Genomic DNA, 19763 nt, shown 5'->3' on the forward strand with positions numbered 1-19763 from the left:
TTCTTCTTTTTTCCAAAAATAATCTTGAAGTACACGAGGATGGCGTGGAATCGATCATGTTAAGAACACTACGTTATGCTGCTTACATCGAATTGTTACTTCTTGCAATTACGATTTTGCTAATGAGTGCCAGATTTCCAAAGGTTAGTTTTATTTTGGACAGAATGTGTCTTCTATTGTTCTTAGCTTTTGCCATAATTCTGTTGTTGTCAACAGGTTATTCTTTTTAATAGTGTGCTAATTTTTAGGAAGTCATTTTTTTATTTGCCTAGAGTTTTTAACAAGTAGTTCTATTTCTCCACAAAAATTTTCTTCTCTTTTAACTTTGAATTTGAAAGAAAAAATGGGTCGGTTTTGTGTGTGTGTGTGTGTATGTGTGTTGTGGATTGAATCATGGAAGATGGATGGGAGTTATTCTATCCAATTGTTTTTTTTAATAATTTTTTTTATAGATAAACCTTTGTAATAGTTGTTATAATTGTATAAGTTTTCTACTTAAAAAAATAGAGATAATAACCGTATGAGTTTTCTCTTAAAATATTTGAATTTAACTTTGTAATATTTTGTGAAAGAAAAAAAATTGAATTTGATAGTTGAAAAAATGGAGAACGTTAGCAGATTAAATTTCGGGTGGGATTGCAATATTTGCGGTATAAAATTCAATAATTTACATGATTTACAAAATAGTCCCTTAAAAATCATCATGTTTTCCAATAACCATCAAATTCAAAAAACTTTCTTGGAAATTACTGCTTGGAAATCTCCTTTTTAATTGTACATGGTACTTATTTCTCAAATACAAATGCACTTAAATTGATATCAACTAGTCCATTCAATTTGCCATTGCCATGAACATTACCAATTCAAGTACAAATTATTAAAGATGAAAACGCATGAAGAAGGAATAATTAATTATCCATATTCCGATGCACACCTTGCCAGCCTATAATTATTGGTAAAAATAATTAAATACTAAAGACTTGAGGTTAAGGATATTGCTTTAAAACCAAAATCACAATCAAGAAGTATCATCATCATCATCATCATCATCATTATTATCATTATTAGTTTTAATATTATGTTGATGTTCATTGTTATATTATTTATGTTTATTTGTATTGTAATTTTCATTGAGAAATTAAATGAGGGTCTTTAACCTCTTTGAGTATTTGACTATTATTATTAATAATAACTAGTTACTAACATGCACAATGCTCAGCAAAGTTTTATCAAATATGGTAAAACAAATTTTATCTTACCAAAATTAAAAACAGTATACTCTTTCTCAAGAATGCAAAAGGTAAGTTAAGGAAAATTTTCATTTCTTAGGTTGTATTTGGCTCAATGTTTTTCCAAGTGTAAAATTTTTTCAGGTGAAAATATTTTTTGGAAAGGAAAATATTTTTAATTGTTTGGTTGTGTTCTGGAAAATATGCCGGAAAATGGTTTCTAGTGTTTGGTTTTCATGTAAAATGGTCACCGGAAAATATTTATAATCCAGCAAATTAAAAAAGCATATTAGAACTTAAAAATTATTCTTTTAGTTTTAAACTAACTTTCTCAAACTCATTTTTTTCTTCCTACAATCTAAAACACCGAAAACATATCTCAAAAATTAATAAAACTCAATAGAACTACGATTCAAAACCAAAGTGCAAAAAGATTTACTTCAACACCTCTCATGGGACAATAAGACAGAAGTTGAAATAAGTGATGAGAAGAAAAAATTGGGGGAAAAGACTTTAGTATGTTTTGATATCCTTATTTTCTTATTTTCTCATTAAAAATGTACCATCATTAAACAATAGGAAAATAAAATTTGGAAATATTGTTGTGCACAAAATTGCAAGAATGCATAATTAAATTTAGAATTTGTAGTAAGGCTTTCAAGCCACACAATAGAAGTAGGTGGCCGATCTTAAGTGATAGTGTTGGTTACAGCCTTATACATAATAATCGTAACTCTTTTTCCTTAAATAAATAAATAAATAAAACATGCTAGAGTGCAAGTCCAAATGGGAAAAAAAAGGTAGAGGAAAATTTTTGAAATAAAAAAATTGTAAATGTTGTCATAAATTAAACCAAAATGTGAATAATGAATACATAATAAGTAAATAAAATTTTTAACTCAAGAATGAATTTATTTTCTTAAAAAAATGAAAATACTAATGAGATGAGGAAGACAAAAAAACCAAAATAAAATATTCGTAAACACTTAAAACAATCACTTAAACATCTAGGAACATCACATGGCGAAGAAATAACAATTTGTTTCTAATTTTTCAAAGAAAATATTTAAAAAACTGTGAATGAAAACCGCACAAAATTAATTTGTGTAGACCATCTTCTTCAACTGCACAAACAATTCCTCACCATCTTGTTGTTTTTCAAATAAACTAAAAGCTAACAACATCAAACAATAAGATATATTATAATCTAAATTTTCCCACAAATCAGGTCAATAATAAACATCATTCATTAAAAGCATTCAACATTGTAAATAAAATGATAAAACAAATACTTGCATGATGGAACATATATGAATTAAGAAAGGATAAGACAATAAGGGTACAAACATATTGTAAATCTATAACATGCTTGATCCGAGCTCCTCGTATGAGGCAGGTATTAGGTTGTATCATTTCCACCATCAAAGATTAAGCAAGATTTGTGAATACATTTTTATAGAAATTATTTTTATTGATTTCATTGTTTACTTATAAACATCTAAATTAAAGTGGATTAATATGTATAGGCAAATTTTTTATTTTTCATTGATTTCAATGTTTAGTTTTAAAAAATTAAATTAAAGTAGATAAAATATAAAGTTATATGTATAGTTAAATTAAACATCCCTAAATAAATGTGGAACATCAATATATTCATAATTTTAGTACTGCAAAAAAAAAAAAAAATAGAGTATAAAATAAATAAGAAAATTAATGATTATGTGGTATACGGGTGACCTAATTACCTTCCATTTTCATTAGTATATAGATATAAATATAAATATGAAAAGGAATATAAGGTTATGTTTGGTAACAGTTTTTGTTTTCTATTTTCAAAAACTTATTTTTGGGAATATAAAGAAAAAATAGTTTCTTGTATTTTTGAAATAAAAAACATGTTTGGTTAGTTAAAATTTAAAAAAAAATGAAGAAAAAAATAGAAAATACTAAAATATGTTGTTACTAGGATTAAACTCTAATGCTAACTCATTAAATGAGACAAATTCATTAAATTGAATGCTTATTTTCATTGAACTTTGAAAATTAGAAACTAAAAACAGTCTTTTGCATCTTTTCAGTTTTTTTCACAAATTAAGTTTTCAGAACAGTTTTTGTTTTTTGTCCATTTTGAGTTGACAAACAAGTTTTTTAATCTCAAAAATAGAAAATTGTTTTAGGAAACAGAAAATAAAGGGAAATATAGTTACTAAATATACCCTAACTTTTTGTGGCTATCACATTACTCTTTTTTAGTAATGTAAGGAATATAACTTATTTTCACATCATTTTACCGCTTATCGAAAAGAGAAGTTGTGATAGGCAACGCCATTTTCTTTCCTACTAAAAAATTAATGGTTCATGCCAATAACCAAATAGTTACACACTTACACTAATCTTGTTATAAGGAATTTTTCCCCTAATGTGGGTGTCCAGGATTCTTAGATCACTTGACTAATTCCTTAACATTGTATAGTCCCTATGTCCCAAATACATTATGTAATTACAGGGATGAATCCCTTGGGGTAACCCAGGGTGTTGTTTAGCTAGCTCAAAGACATGAATTCAAGACCTTTATAAACCATGTGTGGCTAAAAAAGACATCAAACGATAAAATAGGCAGAACCATAAAACTTAACATTTACATCAAATATAGAGTTATATACCTTGCTTATTTATTTTGTAAAATTATCAACTTAACTTGAAACTTAGTACATACCATATATGTGCTCTTTGGGATTGAAAATTTAATACATTTTTCCTTGAGCTGAATTGAAGTAATAATTTCAGAAAACCAGAACTGGATTTGTTCTCATTAGGCCACAGATGACAGTGAATTATTAGCCCCCACAGGCTATTATTTCTGGAAGCTAACCTAAAACTTCGGTGACTGGCACTACAAGAAATCCGCCCTTTTACCTTGCTTATTTATTTGTAAAACGTCACAAAAAACCTAAAAAAGGTCGTGCGTAGACACAAATGGTTTACAGATCCCAAAAATAATATACATATGCTAATAATATTGTTAGCATATGCATATTATTTCTTAAGTTTTGATTTCATCAATTTTGTTAAATAATTTTTAAAAAAAGTTGGAACTATATCCTAAGTTTTGATTTCATTAATTTTGTTAAAGAATTTTTTAAAAGTTAGAACTGCTATCTAAATTAAAAGAGACTAATCTCTGAGCATGCGTGTGCTCAGAGACTTTTTTATTTTTTGGGTAAAATGAGCACGTGCTCAGAGGTTCTTTTATTTTTTGAGTAAAATTAAATAATTTGCATCCATTATAATTTGGGATTATTACATTTTCTAATCACAAAAAAATCTAGGGGTGTGATGAAAAAAATATTTCACCCACAAATGCATAATACTCATCACACCCCTTGGTTTTTTTTTTTTTTTTGTGATTAGAAAAATGTAATAATCCCAAATTATAATAGATGCAAATTATTAAATTTTACCAAAAAAATAAAAGAGCCATTGAGCACACACTCATTTTACCCAAAAAAATAAAAGAGCTGTTAAGCGCTTGCTCAGAGGCTAGTTACTTATGATTTATGTCTTGCATTGGACGATGTTAAGTCTTTACTTATCTTAAGTTTGTTGGATTAATCATTCGGTTTGACCCACTTCATTTTTCATGGTCGAATTGAAAATTGACGTGAAAATTCGACATGCATATATGTATGTATGTGTTAGTATTTGTGGGTATTTGTGTGTCTGAAAGTATGCATTTTTGTACATGTGTGTCTCTATGGTGATTAATTTGGTGAGTTGTCATGAAGTTTCTATGATGCAAATTAATTAGATGAATTTTGCTAGGAAATGGGTTATGGAAAAAATCAACATGCATATATATGTATGTATGTGTTACTGTTTGTGGGTTTTTGTGTGTCTGAAAATGTGCATTTTTGTTCATGTTTGTATGGTGATTGGTGAGTTGTCATGAAGTTTCTGTGATTCAAAATAATCAAATGAAATTTTGTTTGGAAATGGTTTAAGGAGAATTTATGAAGTTAATGGGTTATTGGATTGTATATGATGCTTTTGTGAGTGTGTGTGTAGGTGATTGGTGAGTTTTGATTTGATGAATTTTGCTGTGAAATGGGTTATGAATAGTATGTGAAGTTAATGAGTTATTGGATAATATATGAAGGTTTTGTGGGTGTGTGACTGTAGGTGATTGGTGAGTAATGAAGTTTCTATGATGCAAAGTAATCAGATGAATTTTGCTATGAAATGGGTAATTAATTCTTATGAATATGCAGCATGTGTGTGTGTGTGTGAGAGAGAGAGAGAGAGAGAGAGATCTGGTATGAATTTTACAAAAGTTGGAAGTTTTGATGTAGTTGCGATATTATTTTGGTGAATGGAAGGCCTAAAAAAAATTGTATCCACTACACAAAGCACCCACTTTTGTGGGATCTGTGAAAGGTGATTGTAGGTTGTTAAAATGTAATTTGTAATTGACAAGTGGCTCCCTTAGTGTCAAAGAAAGAAGCAACTGAAAACCTAGGTGTCAACAAACGAAGAATCCAGCAGCAGCAAAATTGAACAAGCATGCAAGTGGACACCTCATGGACAAGTGTTAATTAAAAGAGAAATGAAGCAAACTTCTGTAGTATTCTTGAAGCTTGTAGTCATCCTAAACTCCTAACTCATCTATATATAGATGTGAGTTGTAAAATGATGTATGTAACATCCGGAAAAAGAACAATGAAATAGTTGTGCTGCAATATTCTGTTTTTCCTTCATATCTAGCATAACAGTAACATCTCTACAAAAGTAAAACACTAAATTCTACTCCTAAAACAATACTTGCACCCATCATAGGTTGCCTTACCCTCAACGTTAAAAAAAAAAAAAAAAATCTGTGTTAGCACTTATTGTATTGATATATGCATTCATGGGAATGTGTAATTGAGCAACAGAATTGGAATTTATAACCTTTCACTTTTTGTGTAAATATGTTGCTAATGTGATTTCCAGTGCTGCGCATTCAGTATATTTAAATAATGTTGAGCATAACTTCAATTGAGCTCTGTTTATGATGAGAAGTGCGCTGTACAAAATCAAATGGCCTGTGTGAACTGTATGATGAATTATTTAAAATGCAAATGGCCTGATGTGGTTTTTCTTTGTTTAATACAGGAAAGATGTTTGAGGGGCAGGTGTTGGAAAATGGCTTCGTTGAAGAAGAGAGGGAACTTTCTAAGTCTTCAACTAATAAGGTACTTGGTTATATACTGAGACAGCTTCTCCCTTTTAATTTTCAAAGGACTGCAATGGAACTTTCTCTATATGTTTGAAAGGTTTAAATGGTGTATACTGTTCTTGAAAAGGTGAAGTGATTTCTGTTTATAGTTGTCAAGCTTTTGAATTAGCTTTTCTGCCTACTTTCTAAACTGCTGCAACATTTAGATGTGTTGTACTCAGCGGTAGAATTCCTTTCTTGTCTTTCTGCTTTTGGTTGTAAGCTAATGAGTATAGCTTATTCTATATTAGTAATGATGCTAGTTATGTCTATAAAGAGAGAAATCAGCAAACCTTAAGTATTTTTTCTGTCATTTTGATTATTTATTACTTATTTAACTTTATTGTCTGCTATCTATAATTCCGTAAGTTTTCAGAACAAATGAGTATAGAACTACACCAAGGCATGAATATTGTTAAGTACACAACATTGAAATATACAGGTGGTAGCACATACTTTTATTAACTTAACATAAAATTTTAACTACATTACAAGAGGCCAGATAATCAATCCCATCTTTTTTGTTGGCAGAGATATGGTTTATGCCATACTTGGCCGATTGTTGAATGATTTTTTTTGCATACAATGTTTTTATTTACCTTTTCTTTCGATTGGTAATTTACACATGTGCCTGATGGGTCTTGAAGTTGAGGTAGAACTAATTGTCTTTGTATTTACTTTTTGCTGCTCCTCTATCCTTTCATCTTCACCTCTCTCTCTCTCTCTCTCTCTCTCAAGTTTTGGAGGGGGATCCTATAAATCATCTTCACATCATTGGAAATAACTACATCAACCCTGAAATTTAAGCTTTTAAATATGTGAGAAGTAAGTCATGGCTAAATCAAGGGTTTTTCTCACTAAGGATGAGTAGCTCTCTCTCTAAAAGATGGGTGTGTGTTGTAGAAAACTTATTTAGGGTTTTTCTCTCTGAATGGTCTCCTTAAAATTTTTGTGGGTAATGAAGGTATATATAATATGGGTGAAGGGTAAGAAAGTTACACTTAAAAATCCTCCAGGCAGAAAGTTTCGCTAGTGTCTCGCGGGTAAGGCCTTACCCGCGAGACACTCGTGAAATCTTTTAGGCTAGCATGACTCTTTAGCTTCTAGCATGTGCATGTGCTACTCACGTGGCTATTTTGCGGGTAAGCTTCTAGTGAGATACTCGTAAAATTCACTGATTTTTCATTTTATGCTAAATTCTTTACCAACTTAATACTAAGTCCAATACAATAAAATCCCACAAAATACAAGGAACAAAACACTTTTTGTCATGAAATAAAACCAATATAAAATATAGTTGTAAATCACAACTTTACACTGGTGAAGCTGTCTGGGTCTTATGAAAACAAGGGATGACACAACTACTTTTAAGATTACAGAAAGTAGTCAAGTATTCTTTTTCAATATTTTGTGATATGACTCTAAATGACAATTGTTTTGAGCTCGATGTTTCAAACCCTTAATTGCTTGTCTAATATTTTTTCTTTTGTTTGTCTAAGGTTGACCCTGATAAACCTGCATTACTGACCTGGCAGCGAAAGTTAAACAGTGAGGGAAGTGCCCTTTCTGAGTTCACTCTAAGTTTGAAAGAGATAGTTCAGATGGTATGCTTACAGATTTAGATTTAATACCTTTTCTCTTTGGACCCTTAAAATCCTTTGCTTCTCTTATTTTATATAATCAAGCATATAAATGTGTTAATTGCTTTTTTGAAAGGCCTAAGGACATATACACACACAAACACATACATGCAGATCTGTCCATACATACATACAATACACACGCACACATATCTGTTGTGAATGTATGTGCTTATATTTCTGCATCCTTACCATGGTCTTGCTGATGCATCAGAATCACATGACAAATTCACGAACAGTAGGACCTTAGCCCCTTTATTATGGTTTCGCGGGTGCCAACTATATTGTTTGTTATATTTGGTAGGCTCCAATATTATTTCGGCTGTGGCGCCATGTCCGAGAAGAGACTGCTAAAGGAAATGTAACTTTCTTTCTTTTTACCTATCCAGCTTGTATTGGTGCATTGGTTATGGTAAGGGATCCTGGAGCATCTTTCTGTTCTCTTAGCAGGAGGTTGCTGTCAATTTATTTGCTAGACGCCTTGTAACTTCTTGTCATGGTATTCCCTTAGGTGGTATAGGGTATGTGTTCAATCTTAATCACTCATGATAGATGTTTATTACTATATAATGTAACATAAAAGCCATACATATTATACATTCTTTAATGCATATACTAAACATTTGTGTTTCTAGTAGAGATATTTTTTATTGAACATTATATAACTTTATGTGAAGAAAATGCCAGTGAGCTCTAGCTCAAATGACACCTTCTTCCCTTGTAAAAGTAAGTTTGAGGGTGAAGTTATAGGTTTAAGAGCCACCAGGTGCATTTGTTGTTGACCATTTAAAAAGAAGTTTATGTGAAAAAAATCTGAAGCTGAGAATATTTCCTCACATTGTTTGGCATTATCTTTACTAATTATAACCAGCTGAAAACTTTCGGATCTTACCCAAATTATTGTATAATGCTTCTTTTTAGTGAGTTTTAGAACATAATCATCTCTTGTAAAATATAATGTTCAGCTCAGGAAGCATAGGAAGGAGTTACAGAGGTGAGTTTCAGCGCTGGCAACTATTCCCTAAAAAATGTGAAGAGAAACCAGTTTTAGCAAATCAATTTTCGGTAAGTTCAATGAATATATTGTTGAAGTATTTTTTTCATTGATATGTTGAAGGAGATACTATAAATATTCCTTTATCTAGGGCTATGTTTTTTCTAGTGTTAGAGACCTTGTGTAGCTGTCAAAATGCAATGCCGTGTCTGTCTTCCCAATTTAACTAAAGGGGTGATATGTTGAGGCATTCCTTGGCCCTATCTGGTCCATTTATCCTAAAACAGCTATTATCATAATGCTTTTGAGGACAGATTCAACTGTTTTAATCTGTTTTTAAACTTTTAAGAAATAGGTTTAAAGTTTTACTTTGTTCAAAGTAGAATGATTTATGCAGCAGTGAGAAAGAGTAAGTTGATTTAAGTCGAAGAACAAAAAGAGATGGAGGAAAACAAAAAACAACATTAATAGAAGTAGTAAAATAGGACATGTAAATCAAGGAAGTAACAAAGAGTATGACACCGGATAGAATAGCATGGCAGTAAAGAGTTTTTGTGTTCAATCTTTACTAGTTTGTTGAAGGTCCATAAGACCATAGGTGATACCGAAATTTTGGAACCAAGGCTTGATTGTTGTCAAAACAAAGAAATTAAAGGAGACTTTTAACACATATCTTTTTTTATGGATCTTTGGTTTGGTATTTAGTTCTGATATCATCATTAAATAAAATGCACGTGGCTGATTTGGTCCTAGTTTACACGTTTTACAAAGAAATATGAAGGATGGTGTCATCCATGCCTATGAGAAATTTATACAATATACAGGATATGTGACCCCAGATGATGGGAAATGGTCAAAGACTTTCAATGGTTGATCAGAAAATGTTGGGATGAGTCTTTGATGAAAAGCTCATTGAAGCAGTTAATGTTACTTGGATCAATTTTTGTTTCTATCTTTTATAGTTGATATTACAGTTGATCTTTCATTGGATGGAAATAAAATGAAGAACGGAACATCTGTTATCTTTAGTATCTTTTTATTGGTTATTGTTAAGTTTCTGTAAAGTTTGGAATACAAATACTTGTGCAGGCTTTTGTTAAGCGCTCGAGTGGTGAAAAATATTCAACAGTGTTGTGCCCAGGGAGCCCAGAGGTGCTTAAGTAAGCAACTATTAGCTGCATTGTTAATTTGAATACTTCAAAAATTCTTGAGAGCTCCATTTCATTTGTGTTTGAACTTACTGAATACTATGTCTTCCACAGAGAAACTGATGTTTCAGGGATTGGATCTTGGGACTGGAATCTGAATGGAGGCAACTCTACGTATCATGCTTTATTCCCAAGGTCATGGACTGTATATGATGGTAATTGTTAAGTGGCATACTTCTCAGTCTACAATGATCTTTGTCATGGATAATTTGTCTTATGCATTGGTCACCCGGTTCTTTTTAAATCCAGGAGAACCGGATCCAGAACTTAAAATGGTTTGTCGTCAAATTTCACCTGTAATCCCCCACAATTACAAGGAGAGCAGCTTCCCTGTATCAGTTTTTACTTTCACGGTAGGAAAGGATCTATTAGATACATGGTTGTCTATATCAGATATAAAGTTACCCTCAGTATTGAGTTGTGGTTTTAATTTTCTTCAGCTGTACAATTCTGGAAAGACTGCTGCAGATGTTACCTTGCTTTTCACATGGGCAGTATGTCTCCTTTTCACGTGTTCATCACTTTCAAATTTATGTCCTTTGGTTCCATAGTTATGTTAGTTGTATTTCTTTAAAGCTCTTTCCTTCTTGGAGTTACCAAGTATATTTTATGTAGATTCCTGAAAAGAATCTGGTGTGCCGGAAGTCATTGAAACTAATGCAAAATCTTCTTGTCAATGCCATTTTAGAATTCTGTTGGGGGGCCTTCTGAATTTTCTGGTCAGCACTTCAATTCAAAAATAATGTAAGAAATTTGTCATTTGCTTGACTTCTTCTTTATATATCTAACCTTTTTTTTTTTTGATTGATTTTCAAAATTATAATTAGACTCATATGCGTGCTTGTGTTTGTTTGTGAAGGATTAGATACTTGTGCGAGCATACGTGTGTGTGAAGATTGCTTATCTATTTTATAGCATGCCAATTGTTTATGCTAACCCATAAGATTATTTATTCTGCTAGGATGAAGGATGGTGTGCATGGTGTACTTCTACATCACAAGTACGCTCTTTTCAAATCTTCCCTTTTTTTGATCAGTTCAATCATTATATGGTATATGTTTTGATAATGTCCATGCAATACCCCTCACATGCCACTACAGGACTGCAAACGAACGCCCACCTGTGACTTTTGCAATTGCAGCAGAGGAGACTGATGGTGTTCATGTCTCTGAGTGCCCTTTCTTTGTGATATCTGGTAACTCTCAGGGTATCACTGCAAAAGACATGTGGCAGGAAATCAAGGAGGTTGGCAGACTTCCCATATTTTACATGCACATTCCATTAGAAAGGTTCTGGTAGGTGTAGTCAGTTGTCCATAGATTTTATTGGCTGGAGACAAGTCTATAGGGCTCTTCTTTAGAAAGTTTCCCTTCCTTACCAAAATAAAAAATAAAATAATTTAAAAGACATCTCATCAGTTTCCTACATTTGCACATTCGTGCCAGGCTTTTAAGTTTTAATCCTACTGTGTATTCACAACTCAAGAAGGATTTTGGTTTCAGCAGATTGTAACCTGATTAATTAATATTGCCTGGCTTTTTCTTGGTGACAGATTGGCTGTCTTATTTTTTTTTTTCTTTACCTGAACCAATCATCTTCTTTTCACTTTTTTATCTAAGATTATCATGAGCTTGAAGAAGAATAACATATATTGATGATTTTGGTTGAGGAAAGTGTGGGAATCAAGTGGGATTTGACTTTCTATGAGGTAGCCAGCTTCCAAAGAAGAAGAAAGGGGATTAGGTAGAGAGCCTAGAGAGAAAATAGAGTAATTTGTATCAGTGTTCAATATAAGACCAATTACATGGCTCCTAGGATTTATACTAGGGATCTTACACAGCAAGTATCAAGAAAAAAGCTCAAGATTGTACTTTTAACCAACTATGAACAACTACTTTGTAACTATTTAACTATCTTGGCTTTTGTCTTGCTCTTTGGTCATATTCACACATGGTGATGTTTATATTTTGATGCTGGGAGCACAACCAAAATTATTTTTTATTTAAATTTTGTTTGAAATCTCAGATTTAATTTTTTGAATTTCATATTTTTCTAGAGTTTTACTATTGAATTTTGAATTTAATGTTGTTCATGATTTTATGGAATGTAACTGAGGCTTGATGTACTCCTTGATGCCTATTAAAGAGAGGCTCCAAGAATGGCTTGAAGCAATGAAATTTGAAATAAATTTTTTTTTTTTTTTCATTTGAGATGTTTCTCTAAGTTTGGTGGTGATTGCAAGCAACATAGGTGCTGAAGTAAGGCAGATTCTAGGTAGTGAATAGTACAATTTTTCATTTTTTTTTTTCTTTTCCCTTATCTCTATTTTTCAACCTAGCCATCCGGCATCAAATTTCCTCAAAGGAATCTGACCTATCTTTATTTCTCTTCTGTTATGCATAAAAAGAAAAAGCTTTATCTTCATTTCTCACATAACTTGCATATTTCTTTTCTAACAGTATGGATCCTTTGACCGCCTTAGTTCCACAGAAACGTCAGTGCCTTCAGAACCAGGATCATCTATTGGGGCAGCCATTGCTGCTTCTCTTACAATTCCTTCGAATGCAGTACGTTCTGTAACATTTTCATTGGCATGGGACTGCCCTGAAGTAAAATTTTCGAGTGGAAAAACTTATTACAGGTGGCTAGCCAAAATTTTGTTTGAGAAATATCACATTTCAAAAAGTTATCTATTTGTTGAAAATTTTTATCAACAGGCGTTACACTAAATTCTATGGTACCCGTGGGGATGCTGCTGCGAAGATTGCACATTATGCTATTCTTGGTAATGTTCCAGTGTGTGTGTTGTACATTGATGATTTGTTTGAACTCTAGGATTTTAAATTTTTACTCCATGTTTGAAAGCAAGAATATAAACTGTAGTTCAACTCATATGTAACAAAGTTGGCCATAATGCCCATACACTCATAAGATTTTTGATTGATAGGGAGTGCTGATACACAAAATAAATTGTTTTTATTGCGAAGAAATTGTTACTTCAATGCCCTTATTTTTGTTTTATTCTTTCTGAATATAGAGAATGGCCATTGGGAGTCCCAGATAGATGCATGGCAAAGACCTATTCTTGAAGACAAGAGGTTTCCTGAATGGTGAGTTTTTACGTGTTATTTGTTGTGCATGTATAGTCAGGTTCTAACTTATTCTGATGGTTTATTTGACGTGTTATTTGTTTTCTACAGGTACCCTATAACTCTCTTCAATGAGCTCTATTATCTTAATTCAGGGGGGACAATTTGGACAGGTATTGTGGAGCTTGTCTTTATGTTTTAGGACAGCATTGTGTGCACATCCTGTTTACGTGAGGTTTCCTCTATTCTATTAAAGCTTAGCCAACACCAATGTTTTGGGACTAAGACTTGGGTGGTGTTGTATCAAAAACGTTTTTGTGATTGTTGACTCAAGTAAGTAACCACGAGTTAGTTTTTATTTTTGCAGATGGATCACCGCCAGTTCATAATTTAGCAAGCATTGTACAAAGGAAGTTTTCCCTAGATAGTTCCAGGCCAGGTTTGAAAGACATAATCGATGTACCCCATGAAAATGATACCGCTGGTGATATTCTTGAAAGGATGACTTCAGTACTTGATCAACTCAACACCACAACTTCATCAAACTCTGCATTTGGGCCAAATCTTCTTCAGAAAGGAGAAGAAAACATTGGGCAATTCCTTTATCTTGAAGGGATTGAATATCACATGTGGAACACTTACGATGTCCATTTCTACTCATCTTTTTCATTAGTCATGCTTTTTCCAAAACTTGAACTTAGCATCCAAAGAGACTTTGCAGCGGCAGTAATGATGCATGATCCCAGTAAGATGAAACTTTTACATGATGGAGGGTGGGTTGGTAGAAAGGTGCTTGGAGCTGTTCCTCATGATATTGGAATGAATGACCCATGGTTTGAAGTAAATGCTTATAGCCTTTATAACACTGACAGGTGGAAAGACTTGAATCCAAAATTTGTCCTCCAAATTTATAGGGATGTGGTTGCCACAGGTGATAAGAATTTTGCACAAGCTGTTTGGCCCTCTGTTTATGTTGCAATGGCTTATATGGAACAATTTGACAAGGATGGAGATGGGATGATTGAGAACGAAGGCTTCCCTGATCAAACTTATGATACATGGTCTGTCTCTGGTGTGAGTACATACAGTGGAGGGTTGTGGGTGGCAGCCTTGCAGGCTGCATCTGCCATGGCACGTGAAGTGGGTGATAAAGCATCTGAGGATTACTTTTGGTTTAAGTTTCAGAAGGCAAAAGCTGTGTATGATAAATTATGGAATGGTTCTTACTTCAATTATGACAACAGTGGCGGAAGTTCAAGTTCGTCCATTCAAGCTGACCAATTAGCTGGACAATGGTATGTTTTGACTGAAGCAATTTTCTAGATATTTTTTTTAATATCATATTCTTTAAGAACATTAAGAATGGTTCTTTCAATTTATGCTTGCATATGTGTGTGCGTGTGTGCATGTGTGTGTGAGTGTGTGTGCATGCGTATGCGTGTGCTTACTTATCCAATTTTTGCTTTTAAAATTAGGATAAAATCCTCTAATTTTTCTTATCCAAGGCTAGGGAAATATCTTTAGCATGTGTACCAAATGGTTTCTAGTACACATTATGCTTACAATAGTCTCCATGTGGGACAATTTCTGGATTTAGCTAGAGCCTATGTTATATTTTGTATAGAAATACATATACCGGTGCATAACTCCACCTATGTCAGTGCTTTGTATCATATATTTTGTTCATTGCCAATCCTAAGCCCAGAAAAGGAGGGGGGTGATTGTTGGCTGATAGCTAGCATAAAATTTAGTCACTTTATAATGAATAGAACCTTTATAGACACAAGTTGGGGTATCCTCTACTAGTAGCCAACTCCAAAATTTTGGGACTATGGATTTATTGCTGTATTGTAAATAATTTTTGTATTTTATAAAAAAATGTGGGAGAACTAAAGTGTCCATACTCTTGACCTTGAAATGGTCTTTTTATTTTATTTTTTTATATATATATTTTTTTCTGTACTGTGTCATGCATGGTTATTTTATTTCTTCAGTAACAATGGTGGTGGATTAGATGTTTCTGCGTATTAACTCTGTAGGTATGCTAGAGCATGCGGTCTTTTACCAATTGTTGACGAAGACAAGGCCAAAAGTGCACTAGAAAAGGTCTTTAATTACAATGTCTCAAAGTTGAAGAATGGAAGGTGGGGAGCTGTCAATGGGATGTTACCTGATGGAAATTTTGACATGTCATCCTTGCAATCAAGAGAAATATGGCCTGGAGTCACATATGCTGTTGCTGCAACAATGATCCATGAAGATATGATTGATATGGCATTTCAGACTGCAGTTGGAGTCTACGAAGCTGCTTGGTCTAAAGAAGGACTTGGGTGAGTTAGCTCTTCGTTTGCCTTTTCTTCTAGAATTAGTTTGTTTTATTAACTCAAGCAGCTCAAGATTAATAACCAAAAGCTATTATGACTGTTTGTTTCGTTTCGAACAGAAGTGAACTTTGCTCGTTTCATTTTCCTTGTTTTTGATAAGGATGCTTGGTTAATCCTATATTCCTATTACTCCTTCCCCCTCCTTGCAATATATATAAAGCTGTCCATCTTGTACAAATTTTCTTGCAAATCTATGTCGTTAACTGTTTGTAGATTCAATAGTTTGCCTAAATCAAATTGATATTTTCTTTGACTTTGTGGCCTGATAAAATCATATCACTTAGGCAACTTTATATAACTATATCTTTATTTACAAGAGCCAAAAGCGTGAGGATATTTTCATCAAAAAAGAAGATGTGGATGTTGCATGCTATTAGCTTATTTTCTTGATAATATTTCTTTTGGCTAAATGAAAGGAAAGAGGAATAGAAAACCTAAATGGTTGCATGCACTTCGCATCTTTGTTTATTAGTACCATTTTTTTTATATTAAGATGTAGGGCACTTGCTCAAACCATTAGATCTTTTTTTGATTCTGAAATACATGTACATAACACCACTAAGGTATGAGAGAATGCGTAAGTGGTTAAATCTGGACTCTACACGTGGAGTGGTTGTGAGCAAAGGGAGAGGAAGCACTGGCTAAGAGATCTTGTCTTGGTCTGTGCTAAAGGTGTGACTGCCTTGGGAAAGAAGTAAGATGTACACCTGACATGGTACCCAAGTACTCACAAAAAAGGAAATAATGACTTTAAAGGTAAGAAGCTATAAGGACACCCCTTATTGGTCAAATACACAATGAGTCATCTTAAGAACACGTGTACCTATCACAGTACTCCTGATGTCTCTCTTAATGTTCAAGACTTGTCTCACAAGCAGTGGCAAAGCTACCTACCTACGAGTCCCAATGCCACATTGGCACAGTTCTTATCCCTTAGTTAGCAGATAATATCACAGTTGTGAAAAAATTCAAAAGAGAGAATATGATGACTTGACACCTGTCCTTGTATTCAACCATGTTCCTTAGAGTATAAAAGGAACATGTAATTGTGCTATTAGGGCAAGAACCCAACTAGATATTTTAAGATGAAGTAGAGAGTTGGTAGGAAAGAAAGACAACTTCATTGTAAACCGATCTCTTTCCCATACATAATACAAGTTGAGCTGAGCAAGAATGTTGTGTTCTTGCTCAAATTGTAGTTTTTGATCCGTTCTCTAGGGTTTTTCACGTACATACTGTGTTTTTTTATTAATCAGCTTCTCCTTCTTATTTAAATGTGCATCTTTTTCATGTCCTACCATTGCTTTCTTTGTTTTGTGTTTGAGTGTGATGTCAAAGCTTGCGTCTTTTCGAGCTTTTTTATGTAAATGTACTTTTAGATAAGTTATCTCACTTACATAAATAAGCTCAAATCTAACTTGTACGTACACAACACAAAATTGGATATTCATGATGTCATTCAAGACACTTTTTGCCCAGTTTATTCTTGGATGAATTTTTTAGTTAACTATTGGTTAATTCATTTAGGTGATACCTAAATTTCTTTCTTTTAGATTATTAACAAGTTACCATTTTGTGCACAGTTATTCTTTTCAAACTCCGGAAGCTTGGAACAACAAGGACCAATACAGATCTATATCTTACATGCGCCCTTTGGCCATATGGGCCATGCAGTGGGCACTAACGAGACCAAACCTTCTTGAGGCAGAGGTGAGACAAGAAGTGAAGGAAGATTCTATGTTCGTGCACCATTATGGGTTCTCAAAAGTTGCTTGCCTTTTAAAGTTGCCTGAAGAGGGAAAGTCTAGAAGTCTTTTACAGGCTTTATATGAGTTTGCCTTGATTAGGGTTGGGATTTAAGATAGGTTTCCACAACTATCCAGAGGCCTGTAAATCGTTCTATTTGATTGTTGTTGTACGTTTTTAGACCCCTTAAAACACAAGTTGTTTAACCTAGTTATTAACCAAGTGATTAACTTAGGTAAATTATTCAAATCTAGGTTAACACAAACAAATCATATCATGTAAAACAGTGCCGAAAGTAAATAACACATGATATGGTAACCCAGGAAAACTAAACTGGTAAAAAACCTGGAGAAGATTTAACCTAGCTATTCTCTAGGTAAAACAGATCCACTATAAAAGAATTGAAGTTTTACAATAGTGACTTAGACCACGTGACAGTTCCGAGTCCACAGACTACTTTCTTAGATCCATAGCATCCACAAGCATACCACTTGTATCTCTTGAAAGTTTTTTATGTAGCAACTGAATTGATTACCAAGCTCTCGACATCAATCTCGATCTTGATAACCCTAAGTATGTATGAAGGCAAAAACCTCTAGATCTCACAAGAGATTCACACATACAGCATAAACAATAACTACAAAACGTGGCTAGGGTTTTTCCTTTTATACTTAGCCAAAACATAAAACTCTACACGTCAAACAGGCTTGGGTTGAGTTGGAAAATTCTGTAGAAAAATAATCTGCACGAGCTTTGATCGATCGAGTTTAATTTTCGATCGATTGAGCCTTGCAGATTTACATAATAAATCTTGCAGTACACTCGATTCCAACTATACAAATAAATACATTTTGAGCAACCTAATTCTAGACTCTAAGTTTTGATCATGGTGTGCCAACATTACACATTGAAGTTCTAATACATTTAAATCTTAAATCCTTAGAACCTAACAAACTCTCCATTTGGCAATCCGTGATAAAACACAAAATAAAAAAAAAATGATCAAAGCTAAATAAACAGCCTAACCAAACACAATTCAACCTAACCATTATCTATCAATTGCAAGTGTAGAAAGCAGCATAACTGAATCAACCTATATATTCCTGAAACACTTAATAAACACATAAACGCATCTGTGAAAAATACAAGTAAAACAAAGTAAATTATTGATTTCACATAACATAAAATAAAAGACATATATCATGAATAACCTCATAAATATAAATCAATAATCAATGTAGCATAATGTGAAACAAGAAACAGAAATAAAAACATAATGTCTCCCCCTATCATATACAACTTATAAAAAGGAAAGACAACAAAATTAATACATCATGAGCCAAAAAGAATAAGTACAAAATGAAGCACCTAGATACAATTTAAAGCTCCAAAGCTCCAAAAAAAAAAAAAAAACAACACTCCCTCCATAACAAAAATCTCCCCTTGTCGCTATCTATACATATGTCCATATGTACTCCCCCTTTTTATGATGAATTGCCAAAGGGCAATCAAGACTCATCATCAAAAGGAGGTGGTGGAGGGGACCGTCTAAGGCTCACCAACTCTGCATGTAAACCCTGAAACTCTGTGAGGACATCCACCAAAAGCTGACCATGAGCTGCCTGAACGGTCATGACAGTGTCCAACATACAATGAATTCTAGGATCATCCGAAGTAGAAGGTGGAGGATCAGCAATAGCAGTAACAGTCGGATCAACAGACTCCTCAGCATTCAGGATCACTTGAAGGAGGAGGAGGAGGAGGAGGAGGAGGAGGAGGGGGAGAGGTGCAACACCCGAAGAAGACAAAGCTTATTTTCACAATAATAAAGAATAAATGGGTTTTTTAATGCATAAATATTTTTTTATCCAATAAACAAAATAAACTACAAACGTATCCACAATACACAAGCTTTACACGATTTAGTAACAAAATCTATCAGGTTTAGAAGGATCACCCACATATGATAATACATCCAAGGGAGAAAGCCAAAAAACAATAATAATCAACCACCACAGGAGAAAACAAGCACACTAGGTTAGGACTTAGGGATCTTTCCTATTCTTCAATTTTTATTACTATTGTATTATTAATTTGTGTTTGTCTTAACTTGGACAGACTAATTCTAGATCTTCCTATATTTTATGCCATTGTGTCTTTGGCTTGGAAAATGCTATTCTTTGTCAAAAGGCTAATGGGTTTGCTAATGTCAATAGACT

The 19763-nt window shown here is 33.2% G+C and overlaps 1 protein-coding gene across 2 annotated transcripts; it reads left to right on the forward strand.

Annotated features, from left to right (window-relative positions):
* Positions 1 to 5967: 5967 nt before the first annotated feature.
* On the forward strand, positions 5968 to 17806 carry LOC142644478 (uncharacterized). Of its 2 annotated transcripts, XM_075819083.1 has the most exons (20): positions 5968 to 6014; positions 6381 to 6460; positions 7983 to 8087; positions 8428 to 8484; positions 8574 to 8644; positions 9089 to 9188; positions 10207 to 10277; positions 10380 to 10480; positions 10575 to 10678; positions 10766 to 10819; positions 11014 to 11069; positions 11287 to 11325; positions 11426 to 11570; positions 12785 to 12966; positions 13043 to 13110; positions 13363 to 13435; positions 13526 to 13587; positions 13782 to 14709; positions 15454 to 15744; positions 17382 to 17806. In XM_075819083.1, exons 2-20 carry the CDS (start codon positions 6386 to 6388, stop codon positions 17656 to 17658), a joined length of 2859 nt encoding a protein of 952 aa, XP_075675198.1. In that variant the 5' UTR covers positions 5968 to 6014; positions 6381 to 6385; the 3' UTR covers positions 17659 to 17806. The 2 variants fall into 2 exon arrangements, with proteins under 2 accessions (XP_075675198.1, XP_075675199.1); XM_075819084.1 differs by lacking the exons at positions 5968 to 6014; positions 8574 to 8644 and having other exon boundaries at positions 6133 to 6460; positions 17382 to 17796.
* The last annotated feature ends 1957 nt before the right edge of the window (positions 17807 to 19763 follow it).

The sequence above is a fragment of the Castanea sativa genome, chromosome 1, assembly GCF_040712315.1.
Source record: "Castanea sativa cultivar Marrone di Chiusa Pesio chromosome 1, ASM4071231v1".
Taxonomy (NCBI): domain Eukaryota; kingdom Viridiplantae; phylum Streptophyta; class Magnoliopsida; order Fagales; family Fagaceae; genus Castanea; species Castanea sativa.